Source organism: Liolophura sinensis, chromosome 1 (assembly GCF_032854445.1).
Source record: "Liolophura sinensis isolate JHLJ2023 chromosome 1, CUHK_Ljap_v2, whole genome shotgun sequence".
Lineage (NCBI taxonomy): Eukaryota > Metazoa > Mollusca > Polyplacophora > Chitonida > Chitonidae > Liolophura > Liolophura sinensis.
The window spans coordinates 61,473,396-61,487,057 of NC_088295.1; the positions used below are offsets into that span (position 1 = coordinate 61,473,396).

The 13,662-nt window shown below is 38.5% G+C and overlaps 1 protein-coding gene across 1 annotated transcript; it reads left to right on the forward strand.

Annotated features, from left to right (window-relative positions):
- The first annotated feature begins 2,294 nt into the window (after nt 1-2,294).
- Nucleotides 2,295-12,464, forward strand: LOC135463001 (chorion peroxidase-like). Its single transcript, XM_064740325.1, has 13 exons — nt 2,295-2,311; nt 3,830-4,317; nt 4,646-4,763; nt 5,247-5,461; nt 5,924-6,106; nt 6,730-6,799; nt 8,153-8,268; nt 8,597-8,698; nt 9,441-9,560; nt 10,136-10,817; nt 11,246-11,415; nt 11,762-11,864; nt 12,104-12,464. Exons 1-13 carry the CDS (start codon nt 2,295-2,297, stop codon nt 12,462-12,464), a joined length of 2,745 nt encoding a protein of 914 aa, XP_064596395.1.
- Nucleotides 12,465-13,662: the final 1,198 nt, after the last annotated feature.

Consider the following 13,662-nt stretch of genomic DNA (forward strand, 5'->3'; position numbering starts at 1 on the left):
AATAATCTTGAGTATGGCGTAAAAAACACCAATCAAATAAAAAAATAAGTATTTACTAAAACGAACAAATATGGACTTCGATAATTTGTGAACGCTAGCTTGAGCGCAAGATTTATTGATTTGTAATACATGCAGGTAGATAGAAGATACCTTTCACTATATTACTAGCACTGTGGTAAAGTGTTTAATTTATGGCTGGCCCATTCACCATTTAAACAGTCACATACCAGGTTCACATTTAGTACTTGATCATTTTGTTCATAGCAATCATTGCTGAATGTCAACATGCTAGATCAACGTATATATATTCGTGGCATCTCTGTTTGTCTAAGATAATACAGAACTCGTTATCATGTCTGGTGTCTGTAACATCAACATTCAGCAGGACATTATGATGGAATAAAGATGATGAAGACGTTGTCGTATTTAGTAAAAACACTGGTTTTTACATGTACACATGTAGTATTCTGATTGTATTTTATTTATTTATTTCATTGGTGTTGTACGGACCCAGGAATATTTCACTTGTACGACGACGGCAAGTACTATGGTGGGGGCAAAGAGTGCGGAGCTCAGGGCATCCGCAGATTGCCGGAAGACCTTTCGAAAAGGAAGCCAGCAAGAGCTGGACTTGTACCGATTGTGTGGTACGTAATTTTTGACTCTGACCAGGGCCGGAATACTCTGTGATAATGTAGTAATTGTCTATAGAACTTTCGTTGATGATTGAGCAGGTAACAATTGTCTAACCGTTTACTACCAGTTTTAATCAATAATTACAAAAACAAATCCATAATTTAGAACCACAAAAGGTGAGAATACTACAAATAAATTATTGTACTTTTATAGCCCTACATGTACACAGCGAAAGCAATATATTAACAGTACAACACTACAGCACAGCACCGTGACCAGTTTATTCCCAACCCAAACAGGTCATCTTAACTCATTCATTTGTGGAATATAACTCTCTACATCAATCTAATTCCGTGACAACGCTTTAAGATGTTCTTTTTGTGACAGTAGTTTTGAACATGATATATTACCAGTCACTTTAACAGTGCTATGCCTTCAGGTCATGTCAATAGTTGCGCTTGACAAATAACGGAAACAGTAAAAAATACAATAACTTTTTTTCCTTAACTTCGCACTTGAGTTTTGAGTTTGAAGTAAACGATTATATAGTTTGAACATGGATGGTTTTCTGAAAAGATGTGAAAGGTCTAACTTATAAATACCTTTTCAGAAGATCCGGAGGTTCGTAGAGACAATTTTATTTTGTTCTACTCAAGTGTTTGTCTGACGTAACATCACCTTTAGAGCTTTGACACATTTCCCTGAAACAAATACACAGAATGTATTTAAGCCAGATGGAGAGGTCCGCTCTTTCCCTGAAGTCGTTCTGACCAAGTTCAATCTGCCTAGACCAGATGATGACTGAGTTGGTTGTAGTTCATTTGTTAACAATATGCAAAGAAAAGAAAGAAAGGCAAATGTGAAAAATATCACAAAGCATCTGTTAACAGATTTCTATGTCCCTACTGTACCAAAAAGTACACTCAAAACATTAATCTGTTTAATTTAACATATATCCTGTTAGTCTCACAGAACCTTTATGTTGTATTAATAGAGTTTGAGTATTATATTTAACAGAATTTGCTGCATTAAAAGGATACATTTCAGCATAACTAAGACAACTTTCTGTTTAATTTAAACAGATTACTTTTTTGAGGGTAATACTTAGCCCATATAACGTTTCATCCGTATTTACCCTTACGTGATCTATATTCTGTTTCAAATAGCAAGGCAATTATTAAAGATCTGAGCTATATTGTCCCTGCTACATATACAAACATATCCAGTAAAAAAAAGACCCCCGAAAACAAAAAGAAGCCTGGCACGATAAAGGGCTGTTTTATCAATAACAAACGATTTTTTTTTTTCAAATTAACTTTATTAATTTGAGTATCACAAGTTCAGCATGTTATCGCAATCATCTGTTATCTGACTGTCTGAAGACGGAACGCCCCCGATCAGTTGATGTAGTCTCGCCTAACATCGCATCGCTTCAGTGACTGTGTCAGCGCACCTCTTTTTCTCACTGGATTCGACACAAACAAACAAATAATCCCACAGAGCATTTCGCCCGGAGATATACTTGCATTTGCATGAGCTGAAGAAAAAGAAAGTTACTGTGACGTCACAGATTTTCCACAACCGATTGTATAAAATGAGGAGAGGAGGCAAGGGAAAGGCCAGATATAGATAAGTATTAGCTTGAGGAGGATTTAACCATGGGAAGAAAATTAAGGTAAGTAATTTTAACGGTGAATTGCATAACGGTGAATTGCCAAACTGTGAAATGTTCACTCTTTCGAGTTTACATACAAGACTGTTTTGGTGCTTCTTATACAGATATCTTCCTGATTGCCTGAACATCATATTACACAAATTTTATTGTCAAGTTATCTTTTAATGCCAACTGGAAATGGAGGAGATTTCGTGTTGATCTCGCGTTTGTTGAGCGCTGCATGTTGAGAATGATTTACACTCACCCCCTCTATTTGTAATAATAATTAGATTAACATAATAGATTTGTAAGACCAGGATAGCATTAAATAACTTTTTCTAACCGCAAGCAGGTCTTACACCACAAGCATTTGTTCTATTCACACTATAGGCACTTCGTTATAAAAACGGTGACGTGTATAGGCACTGACACAGGCCCTACTAAGGCCACAGAGAACAAATTTAACATAGCTTTAAGATATAGACAAAACAGTACAGATGGAATATCCAAGATGTTGATTTTGATGTAAGTTTTTATTTGAAATCTGAAATCTGATTTTAACGCCCTAAACCTATGGATTCGGTATACATCAGGTAAAATACACCTGTCACAGTTTCGTTCTTTTAGTACCATGTACTGGTCATTATATGCAACTATAAAAAAGCATCGCTAAGTTGAATTAGCCACCGATTTCGTTTGTTTTCTGGGTTTCTAAATTTTGCCAACTTGTGCATGACCTCATGTATAATTACACACCTACGCGTTTTCAAGTTAGAGAGAAAAAAAAATAAACGAATCATAAATATATGATAGAATATCATATTGACTATACTAATTATGTTTTTCTAATTAATCAAAGAGCAGCCCCCTGACATTCGAGATTGTTATCAGTATAACTGACATATATGAAAGCAGCTCTGATAGTCTTCACAGAGAAGTTGACGTATTTGTAGTTTAAAGCATAATGAGAAAATTGATGAAAAAAAAGAGAATTAAATTCATAGTCATATCACTCTACAAAATTATGCAGTCTTTGTGTGCATTTCTTTCTTGAATAAGTATTTCTCAGTCACCAACTGCCGCACGAGACCAAAAATATCACTAATTTTACCTGATTCTGAGAGATCTGTTGATCTTTGGAAGGTACATGATTTGTGGTCTGTTTGAAAATTAGAATAATATCCTATCCAGAAACTCGATTTTGGTTGCTAATTTAATACATTGTAATATAAGACTCACAGCATAGAGGGTAAACCCAGAGTAGCAACAACAGAGCGGTCATTGGGAAATGGGCGGTGAAATTCGCCACGAACATTTCTCTCGTTTTTCAACCTTAATTCAGAATTGTTGACTGCCCGTCTTTGTACGAATCCATCCATGGTTGTTTGTGTTGAACGCTGTTTTAGAAATAATAGGTTCTGAAATGCCCACTTTGGTATACGAATGTCTGTTAGATATTCGACGCCAAAAAGTCATATTTTTGTTTGCTTTTAGAATTGCAGAACATTTACAGCGTATGTAATTATCTGTACATTTCAGCCCAATTGTGCTGGGTCTCGTTACGCTACTTGTTATATATGCCGAAGTGATATTCGGACAAGGGGATAGGGGAACACCAAAACCCAGACGACCTCCTAACAGCCAAGGCGGTGCCCAGTCCAGCGGTAACAAACTGACACCCATTCCCACTCCTAGTCCCACAACCACAATCAACCCCCCACAGGTTCCCAGCCTTCCGGGTGCCACGTTTAACTTTGCTGGCCCTGAGCCCCACACCAGGCGCAGTAGCCCCGGGGCGAGGAGTAGCACAGTTGTACCAGAGGCTCTCATCTCGGGCCTCAGCAGAGCGGATCCTTTTTTCACCAGAGCGGCTCGAGGTTTGCCAGTGGATGTAAGCCAAGACGAACTAGCTAAACTGATCAATCGTATCAATAATGAGGTGACCAAGACTGCCATTGTGTTCGGAAAGCAGAAAGCCTTCAGCATTGCAAATGCGGCGAACAAGGGTTTTTCACCGCCAAAAGTAGGTAGGTATTAAACATGCACCAAAAGAAACATTGTTTTTTCGAATGTATTCATTGTTGGACATTAGTGTTACTTAATTACATTGCTAATTAGCACACCAAATTGTTTCGTTCTTCTTATCGTTTCTATATGTAGATTAAATGACAAAAGAAAATTCCAGTTCAAAAATTTAAAAAATGCCAATTCTTCCCTGTTTCATCTAGAGTTACCGCAGGGACAAAAGGCCATACACCCATACGTTATCTTATAAATAGTATACTTGAATGCGTTACAGGGCACTATTCAAGATATTTGCACTATTCCAGCTTTTCGTCAATCTTGTATTTCCAGGCGGCACTACCCCAAGACCCTTCCCCTTTGGGCCTCATCTGTTTACGTCCAAATCAGCTGCAACAATTGGTCGCACTGCGGATAAATTTTTAGCTGCATCGGAGCACCTCAGGGATAGGTAAGTTGTTAAATGACGTCATGTGCGCACCTTCTGTCCCTGAAGAAAAAAATACGTCTTCGTGTGGCAGGGAAATCCGTGCCGCCGAGGTGCTGGCGCCACTGAAGTACCATGCTGAAAACACTAGACATGAAACTCCACCCAGACACATTATACTGACACCTAGTCCTATTTCCTTGCTCTAACTTCCCAATGCTCAGCGCCACGAGAGACAGCAACATGCACCAAGTGTTTGGTATGACCCGACACTGGTTTGATCCCCTGTGTCTCGACTTCGAGGCGGACTCTCTAACCATTAGGCCACCGAAGAGGTCTAGATAGATATTAAAATAAATAAATAAATAAATAAATAAATACAAAGTCAGCCATTTCCTTTTCAAGAATCATTTTCTCCGTTAAATAGTATTTGCTCTTATCCGTATAAAGATACTGTTTGGACAAAAGTTAACAAAAGACAAATTCCCCCCTGTAATTATTCTGTAGGTTGAACCTGACCACTGACCAAGGTAAAGTTTTAAGGGCCGCTCCATTGACTGTGATAAAAGAGGAATTCGATTGTCCATTTGACGATGCTGTCCAGTGCGACATTTCTTCAAAGTACAGGACGTTTGATGGCAGTTGTAATAACCTGGTCAATCCTATCCTAGGTAGAGCCAATACACCGTTCGAGCGATTTCTTCCATCCCAGTACGAAGATGGTGAGTCTGTAAATTGTGACAGTTGTAATAAAAGGTTAAATTGTAATAAAAGGTTAAATTGTAATAAAAGGTTATTACGAGCCAACAATTATGCCAATGTATGCGAGATGTAATTGAATTGATTATCTTTACCAACTGACTTAATTTTGCTGCTTTTCTCAGAACTGGAATTTGTAGTCGGCAGGACGTTTTTTTTTTAAATAATAAGTCGTTTGGGAGAATATTTTGGATAAACCTTGAGTTTATGTCTCAGTGTTTTCATGTTGTTTTGGAAATAGGCCTTGCAGTTATCGGCTTGAAGCACCATTTCATGCCTATGAGTCGTATACCAGTGTCGAACTTGATGTTTAGATTTTCTGTATAAAAAGAGTGAGAGAATTACATGTAGTCGATGTCACTTCAGACTATTATGAAGTAACATCTAGTCATTTCTACATATTTTCTCTTCGGCGACTAAAACAGGTATTGGAGCTCTTCGAGTAACGGGCCAAGGTTCGAAATTACCGTTACCAAATGCCAGGGATGTCAGCGCCAACTTCCATCAAATCAGCTCAGAGGAAAACCTTCAGAGTGACGTGTCTCTCTTCACAATGATCTACGGACAACACATTAGTCATGACGTCAACATGAACACGATCTCAAGAGGTATTAACATTGCCCCTCATATAATCATAAAAACATGTGTATCAGTAGGCCTAAGTTGAGCTTTGTTATACATGATCTCTAAGTGTTTTGAGGATTTACGGACTTGGTATTTAGTTTAACTTCATAGATGTAGTTTAAAGTGACTTGACCCGTAAATTTTTTAATACACTAGTGTAATTACAATTTCTGTTAGAATATCAGGAAGCAAGTAATGCGGAATATTATATGTATGTTTTTCATTGCTGTACTCACGACTGACAGCCTACTCAAGAATTGTTTTACGCTATACCCGCTGACCAGATATCAAGTTTGCACTCTTCTCGACTGACATGTACAAGTAGGAAGTCTTGTCTTAATAAAATCTTAATTATTTCCTATACCACACAAGAAGTTAAATTAAATAGTTTACGCACACGTGTATTGGTATACATTGTTAGTATAAGAACAGCACAGAAGTAAGCAAGTATACCTACTGGAATATGTATGTATGTTTGCTTGGGGTTTAATGTCGTACTTAGCCATATGACGGCGATATACGTATTAGAGACAAAGTGTACTGGCATCAATTTTTCAGGACATTTTTTTTGTATATTTTCTAATTACCATTTATCGTGTAATTTCAGGCGAGAACGGTATATTTCTTGACTGTTGCGGTGCCGACGGTAGGGTGACAAGTGATCCACAGCTTATAGAGTGAGTACTCTGTCATAGTTACGAAGAACTTATAAGACAAAATGGGTCTATCCAGCGGATTTTCTACACCCTTGGCTACAACGCTGTTAAGTATATAACATACAGATACAAATCTGTTCATTTCACAAATGGTACAGGATTGTATAATACCTATTATTATACATCATACAGTCATTCTTTGTTTCCATTGGCCAATCCACGGTCACATGACATTCCGCAAAGCATGATGTACTACGAGCACGATCTCAAGCAAAGCAATACTCCGTAATATCCCACAATGCAACGATCTCGTGTTGAAATCCAAAGATCACGTGCGTTTATTCTACTGTAGTTGCATGTGTCTCGATTTGTGTGCCATGATTGTGTGCTTGCTTGTAACGTAAACAACAGGATGGTGTGCAAATTCAGTGATTAATAGTAGTAACTGAGCAAGTACACTGCTTTTTCGTTGTTATGGAACATATAGTGCATGCTGGGAATGAGATATCAGGAATTGTTAGCTCTCGACAAGTGATATCACTTATCTTGGACTAACAATTCCGGATACACTAAAAAAATAATCTGTCAACTTAACAGAAATTATGTTGCCTGGTTGATTCTAGACTGTGATCTGTTATTATATCATGATATTCTGTCATTTTCAGCACAATATCTTGTTTGTCTAATAAAATCTTTATGTTGATTTAATAGAATATGTGTGATATATTTAACAGAATAAGCTGTTGAAAGAAGCAGAATACATTCTAGCATCACCTAGACAACAGACTTTTTGTTAAATTTAACAGACTGTATTTTTTTTAGTGTATCCCATCCTTCAGCATGTATTAGGCCTATATGTATAGTATATCTTCTAGTTTAGCTGAAAAATTACTGAATGATCAGCTTGAATCCCTGGTAGCAATGAGAAACATCACCGACATAAACAAGTCGGTACAAGAGGAGCGCCTAGATTTTTGATCGAGTGAAATAGAGAAGTTGTACATATGCACCGCATTCTATGTAACGGTAGATAATGAAGTCATTTTACACAGCTTGGAAGCGACTTGATTTGCCAGGAAACGTTCCTATTTCTTATATGACTTGGTGACCAACAATTCAGATATCCTGGAGAACCCTCTCCCTTTAGTTTCACATATCACACAGAAAGCTTTTAACGTAACAGTTCACCCTCGCTGGGTCGTGGGTTTCCCCCGGGCTCTGTTCGTTTTCCTTCCCCTATACTGAAATATTCTTGAGAACGGCGTAAAACTCCAATCAAATAAATAAATGAACCTCACCGGCGTAAATAAATAAATGAACCTGAAGTGTAACATTTCTAGTTATGATCTTTATGTTTTGGTTCTTCATTTACAGACTTGGCTGTGCCGCGATATCAATCTCCGACAATGATCCTTTCTTCTCCCAGTTCAACCGAAAATGCTTGCGTTTTGTCAGAGCGCTAGGCGGAACAGATCTTAAATGCAGCCTGGGTAAGTGTTACTGAGAGCAAATAGAATTTCAAAGCACATTAGTTTCAATCCATTTCTTTATATTATGTGCAGCTGTATTACAACATTAATGCAACGTCTTCGAAAGCCAAGGTACAGATGTAACTAAGTACATATTAACTTTTACACGAATATTGAAAATGACATATATGTTTGATTCACGAAAAAAGTAATTGATAACTGAAAAAAGATGTAATACAAATTGTTAAATAAAATAATCTTCAGCATCATTGCGCATCTAATGGTTAATTGTGCCTTTGTTAATTATACAGCATGTGAGTTATAGCACTGTGTTGTTTTCCGTGAACAGGAAGTAGAGAGCAGACGAACCAAGTGACACATTATCTAGATGGATCAGGAGTTTATGGCAGCAACGATTTCATAGCCAATGACCTGAGACGTTTCACCGGAGGTAGGTACACGTACACCCATGCGCAGTTCACATCAGGTAAACACGTGAATACCCGAGATGACCGCATTTAGAATGGCACAATCGTCTGAGGACAATGGGGAAATTGTGGTAAAAATTAGATTAAATTATACACGTGTCGACATAATTCATACCAAGCTTAATGAACAGTTCAGCAAGATACAGGCCTCACGCAACGAGACATACATCAGAAAAGTTCAAACTATATAGTTCTCATCACAAAATTTAGACAAATCCACAACGAAACGTTGCCCCATATAAATAAATATATACAAAATATATATAAATCAAGCTGTTGGATAGGTTTGTGTCCCTGACAAATGTCACGTGTAAAGATAGCCGAAGTAGCACTACTGTGTCATAACGCAGTGACGTCATTTTGCACTAGGACGTCATTCTGTTATCGCAATGAGATAACTACAAAACTGCGTGAATTGAAAACTTCAAATCTACCACCGACATGGGGTAGAAGACAACTCTGCTTGGTCATGTACCTACATGTACTGGAGAACATAGATTCAACTGAAGATTTATCATACAGCTAAAAGATAATCATGGCTCAGACATGTGTATATTGCTGTTGTATATCCAAAACTTTTACGAGGTTATAACTACTCTTCATTCCATGACTCCATGCGGTATTAAATGTTGTTTTCCCTACAACATCTGCCTTGCTAATTTTAATGACATGGCCGGAATTAACATACGTATATCTCTATTGTAGGGCTACTCAAATCCGCCATAGCACCGGATGGACGCGAACTACTGTTACAAGATCCAAGTTTGACAGGAACCTTTGCATGTCGCTCTGCAGCTGGCAGCAATCACCATTGCTTCTCAGCTGGTAAGTCAGCTTTGGTTAATCTCTACCTCGTTTCAGAAGTCAACAAAAAATTTTCTCTCTTTTTTTATATTTAAATTTATAGTGCTTTCTATTATGACTATTGCTGGTCTATTAGCTATAGTGTGAAACATTCCGGAATACGGCGTTCCACCCAAAATCTAATAAATATATGAATACGTCGAAATAAATAAAAGTGGTCAAAGTATGCTGCCAGACGAACGAATGGACAGAAAGCCATAAACTCACAGCGATCACACTGGCAAGAGGCTTATATCTCATTATGCTAGGGTATAGACACGGAAATAAGATAAAACAGAACTACTCCGTCTTAGCATGAATTGCGTTACTGAAACAGTACTGAGCAGCTCTGAATATAAAATTAGCAGCTCTTGCACAAAGCCCAATGAAGTTGGCGGGAAAAATTGCTTGCTATCCTAATTATTAAATAAAGCACTGGATCAGCCATGGATTTGAGGCTGATACCGTACATAATTTCTTTTCTGGTCAGTGCTGAATTAAAGTCTGTATAAATACATCACAGTTCTTTTATTACCTCTGACATATATGTCCACTAGGTGATGTTCGAGTGAACCAGAACCCGAGTTTAGCCTTCATTCACACTCTTCTACTAAGGGAGCACAATAGAGTGGCAAGGGCGTTGGCGGCAATAAATCCCTTCTGGAATGACGAGAAACTGTTTCAGGAGACCCGGCGAATAGTCACGGCAATTCTCCAGCATGTAACCTACGGCGAGTATCTTCCCGTCCTCATCTCGGAAGCGCTGGCCAGCGGGTTTGGATTACTGCCTCAAGCCAATGGCTACTTCACGGGCTATTCCAACAGGACGAATCCTGCCATCAGGAACGGATTTGTGGCCGCGGCGTATCGCTGTGGACACAGCAATATCGACGACTTCCTGGCCCCAGGCTTGGCTCTGTCACCCAACTTTAACAACCCGACGGCACTCTACAGCCCTGGCATCGACAACATCACTCACGGGCTGACGGGCGGGCGACAACAAACCATGGATAGGCGTGACGCGGAAACCATCACCAATCGCCTTTTCGAAGGGGCCAGCGGAACAGGTACCGACCTACCGGCCATTAACATCCAGCGAGGACGGGATCATGGCTTACCGTCTTACAACGACTACAGAGAGTTTTGTGGATACCCACGGGCCGTTCGGTTTTCAGTAAGAGATGGAGGCCTTATTCACCACACTACAGACTCCGTTATAAGACTGTCTCGCCTTTACGAGTAAGTTTGAGTCTAGCTGAGTCTAAATATAAGCCGCTTTTATTCTTTATCTCCAGATACTATTATTTCAAGCTATTGTTGAGATAAAACAAGCACCTAGGGGTATCAACTTCTGTCAGAAACTCTTTAATGCAGCTTAATTCTATACATAATCATTTTGTGTAAAGCAGTTTTCGCTCACTTATTTATGTGTAACTGGTGAAAAACCAAATCAATATTGAATTGTCCAGACAAGTTCTTCATATATATAAAGTCTACAACAATGTTTAGGTCACACTTAAATTAACAAACTCAATCTTCAAACCGCAAAACTATGACATAACTGCCTATATATCCTGTATTATAGCATCAATGCCTGTATATCCTTGTATTAAATTATCAAAAAGAAGAGTTTCTTTTAACCCTTGGACTTCTTGCTTTTATTCCAGATCTGTCGATGACATCGATGCTTGGACAGGAATGTCGTCAGAGAAGCGTATAGAAGGTGGTGTATTTGGGCCAACAGCTGCCTGTCTCGTCGGGCTTCAGTTTAACTTTCTCAAAACTGGAGACAGATTTTTCTACGAAAATGATGTCCCTGAAACCAGGTTCTCTTTAGGTAATTATAACAAGTGAATAAATAGCCCAAATACAAGGCAAAAAAGTACAATGTTTAATAACTTTTCGAAAAACATTTTCTTCCTGTATGCTTTAGTATGTTATTTCACATAGACCGACGCCTTTGTGGCGAGAGTCAGTATTCTTGAGGATATAGAGGTATAAGCTTTCTTGATGATTTACATTACATGCATCGTTTTGGTTATACTTCTATTGTTGTTTAAATGTTTGAATATTCATTCCTTTGCCTGTACAAAGATGTGTCACACAGGAATGCAATATAACCAGTTTTCTTACGCTGATGTCTTGGTCGTATGTCATATTTTCCATGTTTGTGTTTTTTTCAGGACAACTTGACGCCATCAGAAAAGTGACCTTGTCCGGTTTGGTCTGTGTTAATACTGGGAGACAATTCATCACGAAGAATTCATTTAGGACACCGTCTAGCGAGTGAGTACACGTTTACATATACATGAACATATCAGCCAGTATTAATACGTGGCGGAAAATTGATTTTATTCTACATGACAGTACCTAGCAGGAAATTTTCGACAGCTTGAGCGAGAACTGAAGAGCTAAGATTGTATGTTATGTTTGCATACAAAAAAGACAAGTTGACATCTACCCGAGTACAATACGCAAACAAATTTAACATGAAGTGATTTTGTTTTTCTATTCGTTCTTTGCAGAAATCCTACCGTCCATTGTTCCACCATTCCGACTTTAGATCTGTCACCTTGGAAGGCGAGCAGTTGTATCGACGGGGGTTGGAGCCCTTGGCAGGCCTGGGGCAGTTGTTCACAGTTCGGTCTTTCCTTCCGATATCGTTTCTGTGACAACCCAGTGAAGAACGCATGCGGAAAAGACTGTGAGGGGCTCCCCTGGGAATACCGCGAATGCGTATTTACCGGAATTGCCAACCAGGGTCGAAAAAATGGCGCCCCGGTGAATACCAACGTACAAAAATTGAACGCCACGGATCCTGCCGACCAAAGTAAAATCTTTGAACTTGCGAAGTCACTAGCTCCGGATGGAGTATTCCCAAACTGACATTCTAAAACCAGAAAAGACTAAATCCGGTGTTGGTGGCTGAACTTAACTTTCTTAAAGTAAGAGGAATATTCGTACAGTCAGAGGAAGAATCTTTACACAATTCAATTTTATCAAATTTTGTTTATATATTTATAAATATGTCTGTGTACAGTGAATGTTATCCGTTTTATATATTAAAAACCCAAAATCATAAATGTCTTTCATTATTGGTGTTCAAGACTATCTATTGTTGACAATGTCAGCGTATTTGACAAATATTTTAGGCATGTATACATAACTCACAAATTTTAACAAGGGTATGACAAGCGTTAAATGCGTCTATTAGTAGAGGTACTTGATTTTAATTGGTAATTAATTGATTTCCGTATGGATCTGCTTCCGTATGAAGTCCCATAAAGCTAGCCTATGTTTTAATGTTTAATGTTTAATGTTTAATGTTTAGAATCACTTTCTAAGACATTTGAAGACACGTATATTTACTTTCGTTGTAACTCGTCTGCATCGGAATTAATGGCGGAGGGACAAGATTCAACTGGTGACCACTTTGAATTTTCCCCTCTATTTGCAGCCACTTATTCTCCCTTTCAGTTTTATCATTATCAGAAATTACCTCTTCTCTTCGCGATTATCATACAATAAATACATTTCAGAGATATGCAGGCGTAGAGGATTATCGATTTTGGCTCAGGTAGTCAAAGCGCTGGCTTGCTGCAAGCAAAAGGCCATTGGCCCTTGAAGATTATCAGGTATAAGTTAAAGGCTCTGGTTTCGTCTGGTTTGTGAGGGTTGTTCAAACGAATATCTTCGAAGTCCATACGAGGAAAGGGACTAAGGCAAAGGTATGGAAACTGTCTTCAGGGTGAACTACGTCAACTACGGTGTGTGTTAAATAGCAACGGTGGTAATAAATAACAATAGTGAAGGAATGTATGAAGGCAACCAATGTCTTACAATACATAAAGTACTCGTGAGATCACCGCAGTATGTATACAAGGAGGGGGCTTTTGAGACGTGATGTATTGTTTGTGAGGTTTGGTGACATTAAATGACTGACGATGGTTATATGGGGTACAGTCCTGTACGTCGCACGTGAAAATATCCAACAGTAACTTTCCAAAGGTTTATTTATAGTTAATTCTAGATATCCCGGCTTCGTCCACCCACGGTATGTGTCTGGAGACTAGAGTTTAACAGT

Excerpts from the sequence above, each read along its gene's own strand:
- LOC135463001 (XM_064740325.1), top strand. Across the intron at positions 5,462-5,923 it reads TCCATCCCAGTACGAAGATG|GTATTGGAGCTCTTCGAGTA; the intron begins GTGAGTCTGTAA and ends CGACTAAAACAG. Across the intron at positions 9,561-10,135 it reads TCACCATTGCTTCTCAGCTG|GTGATGTTCGAGTGAACCAG; the intron begins GTAAGTCAGCTT and ends TATGTCCACTAG.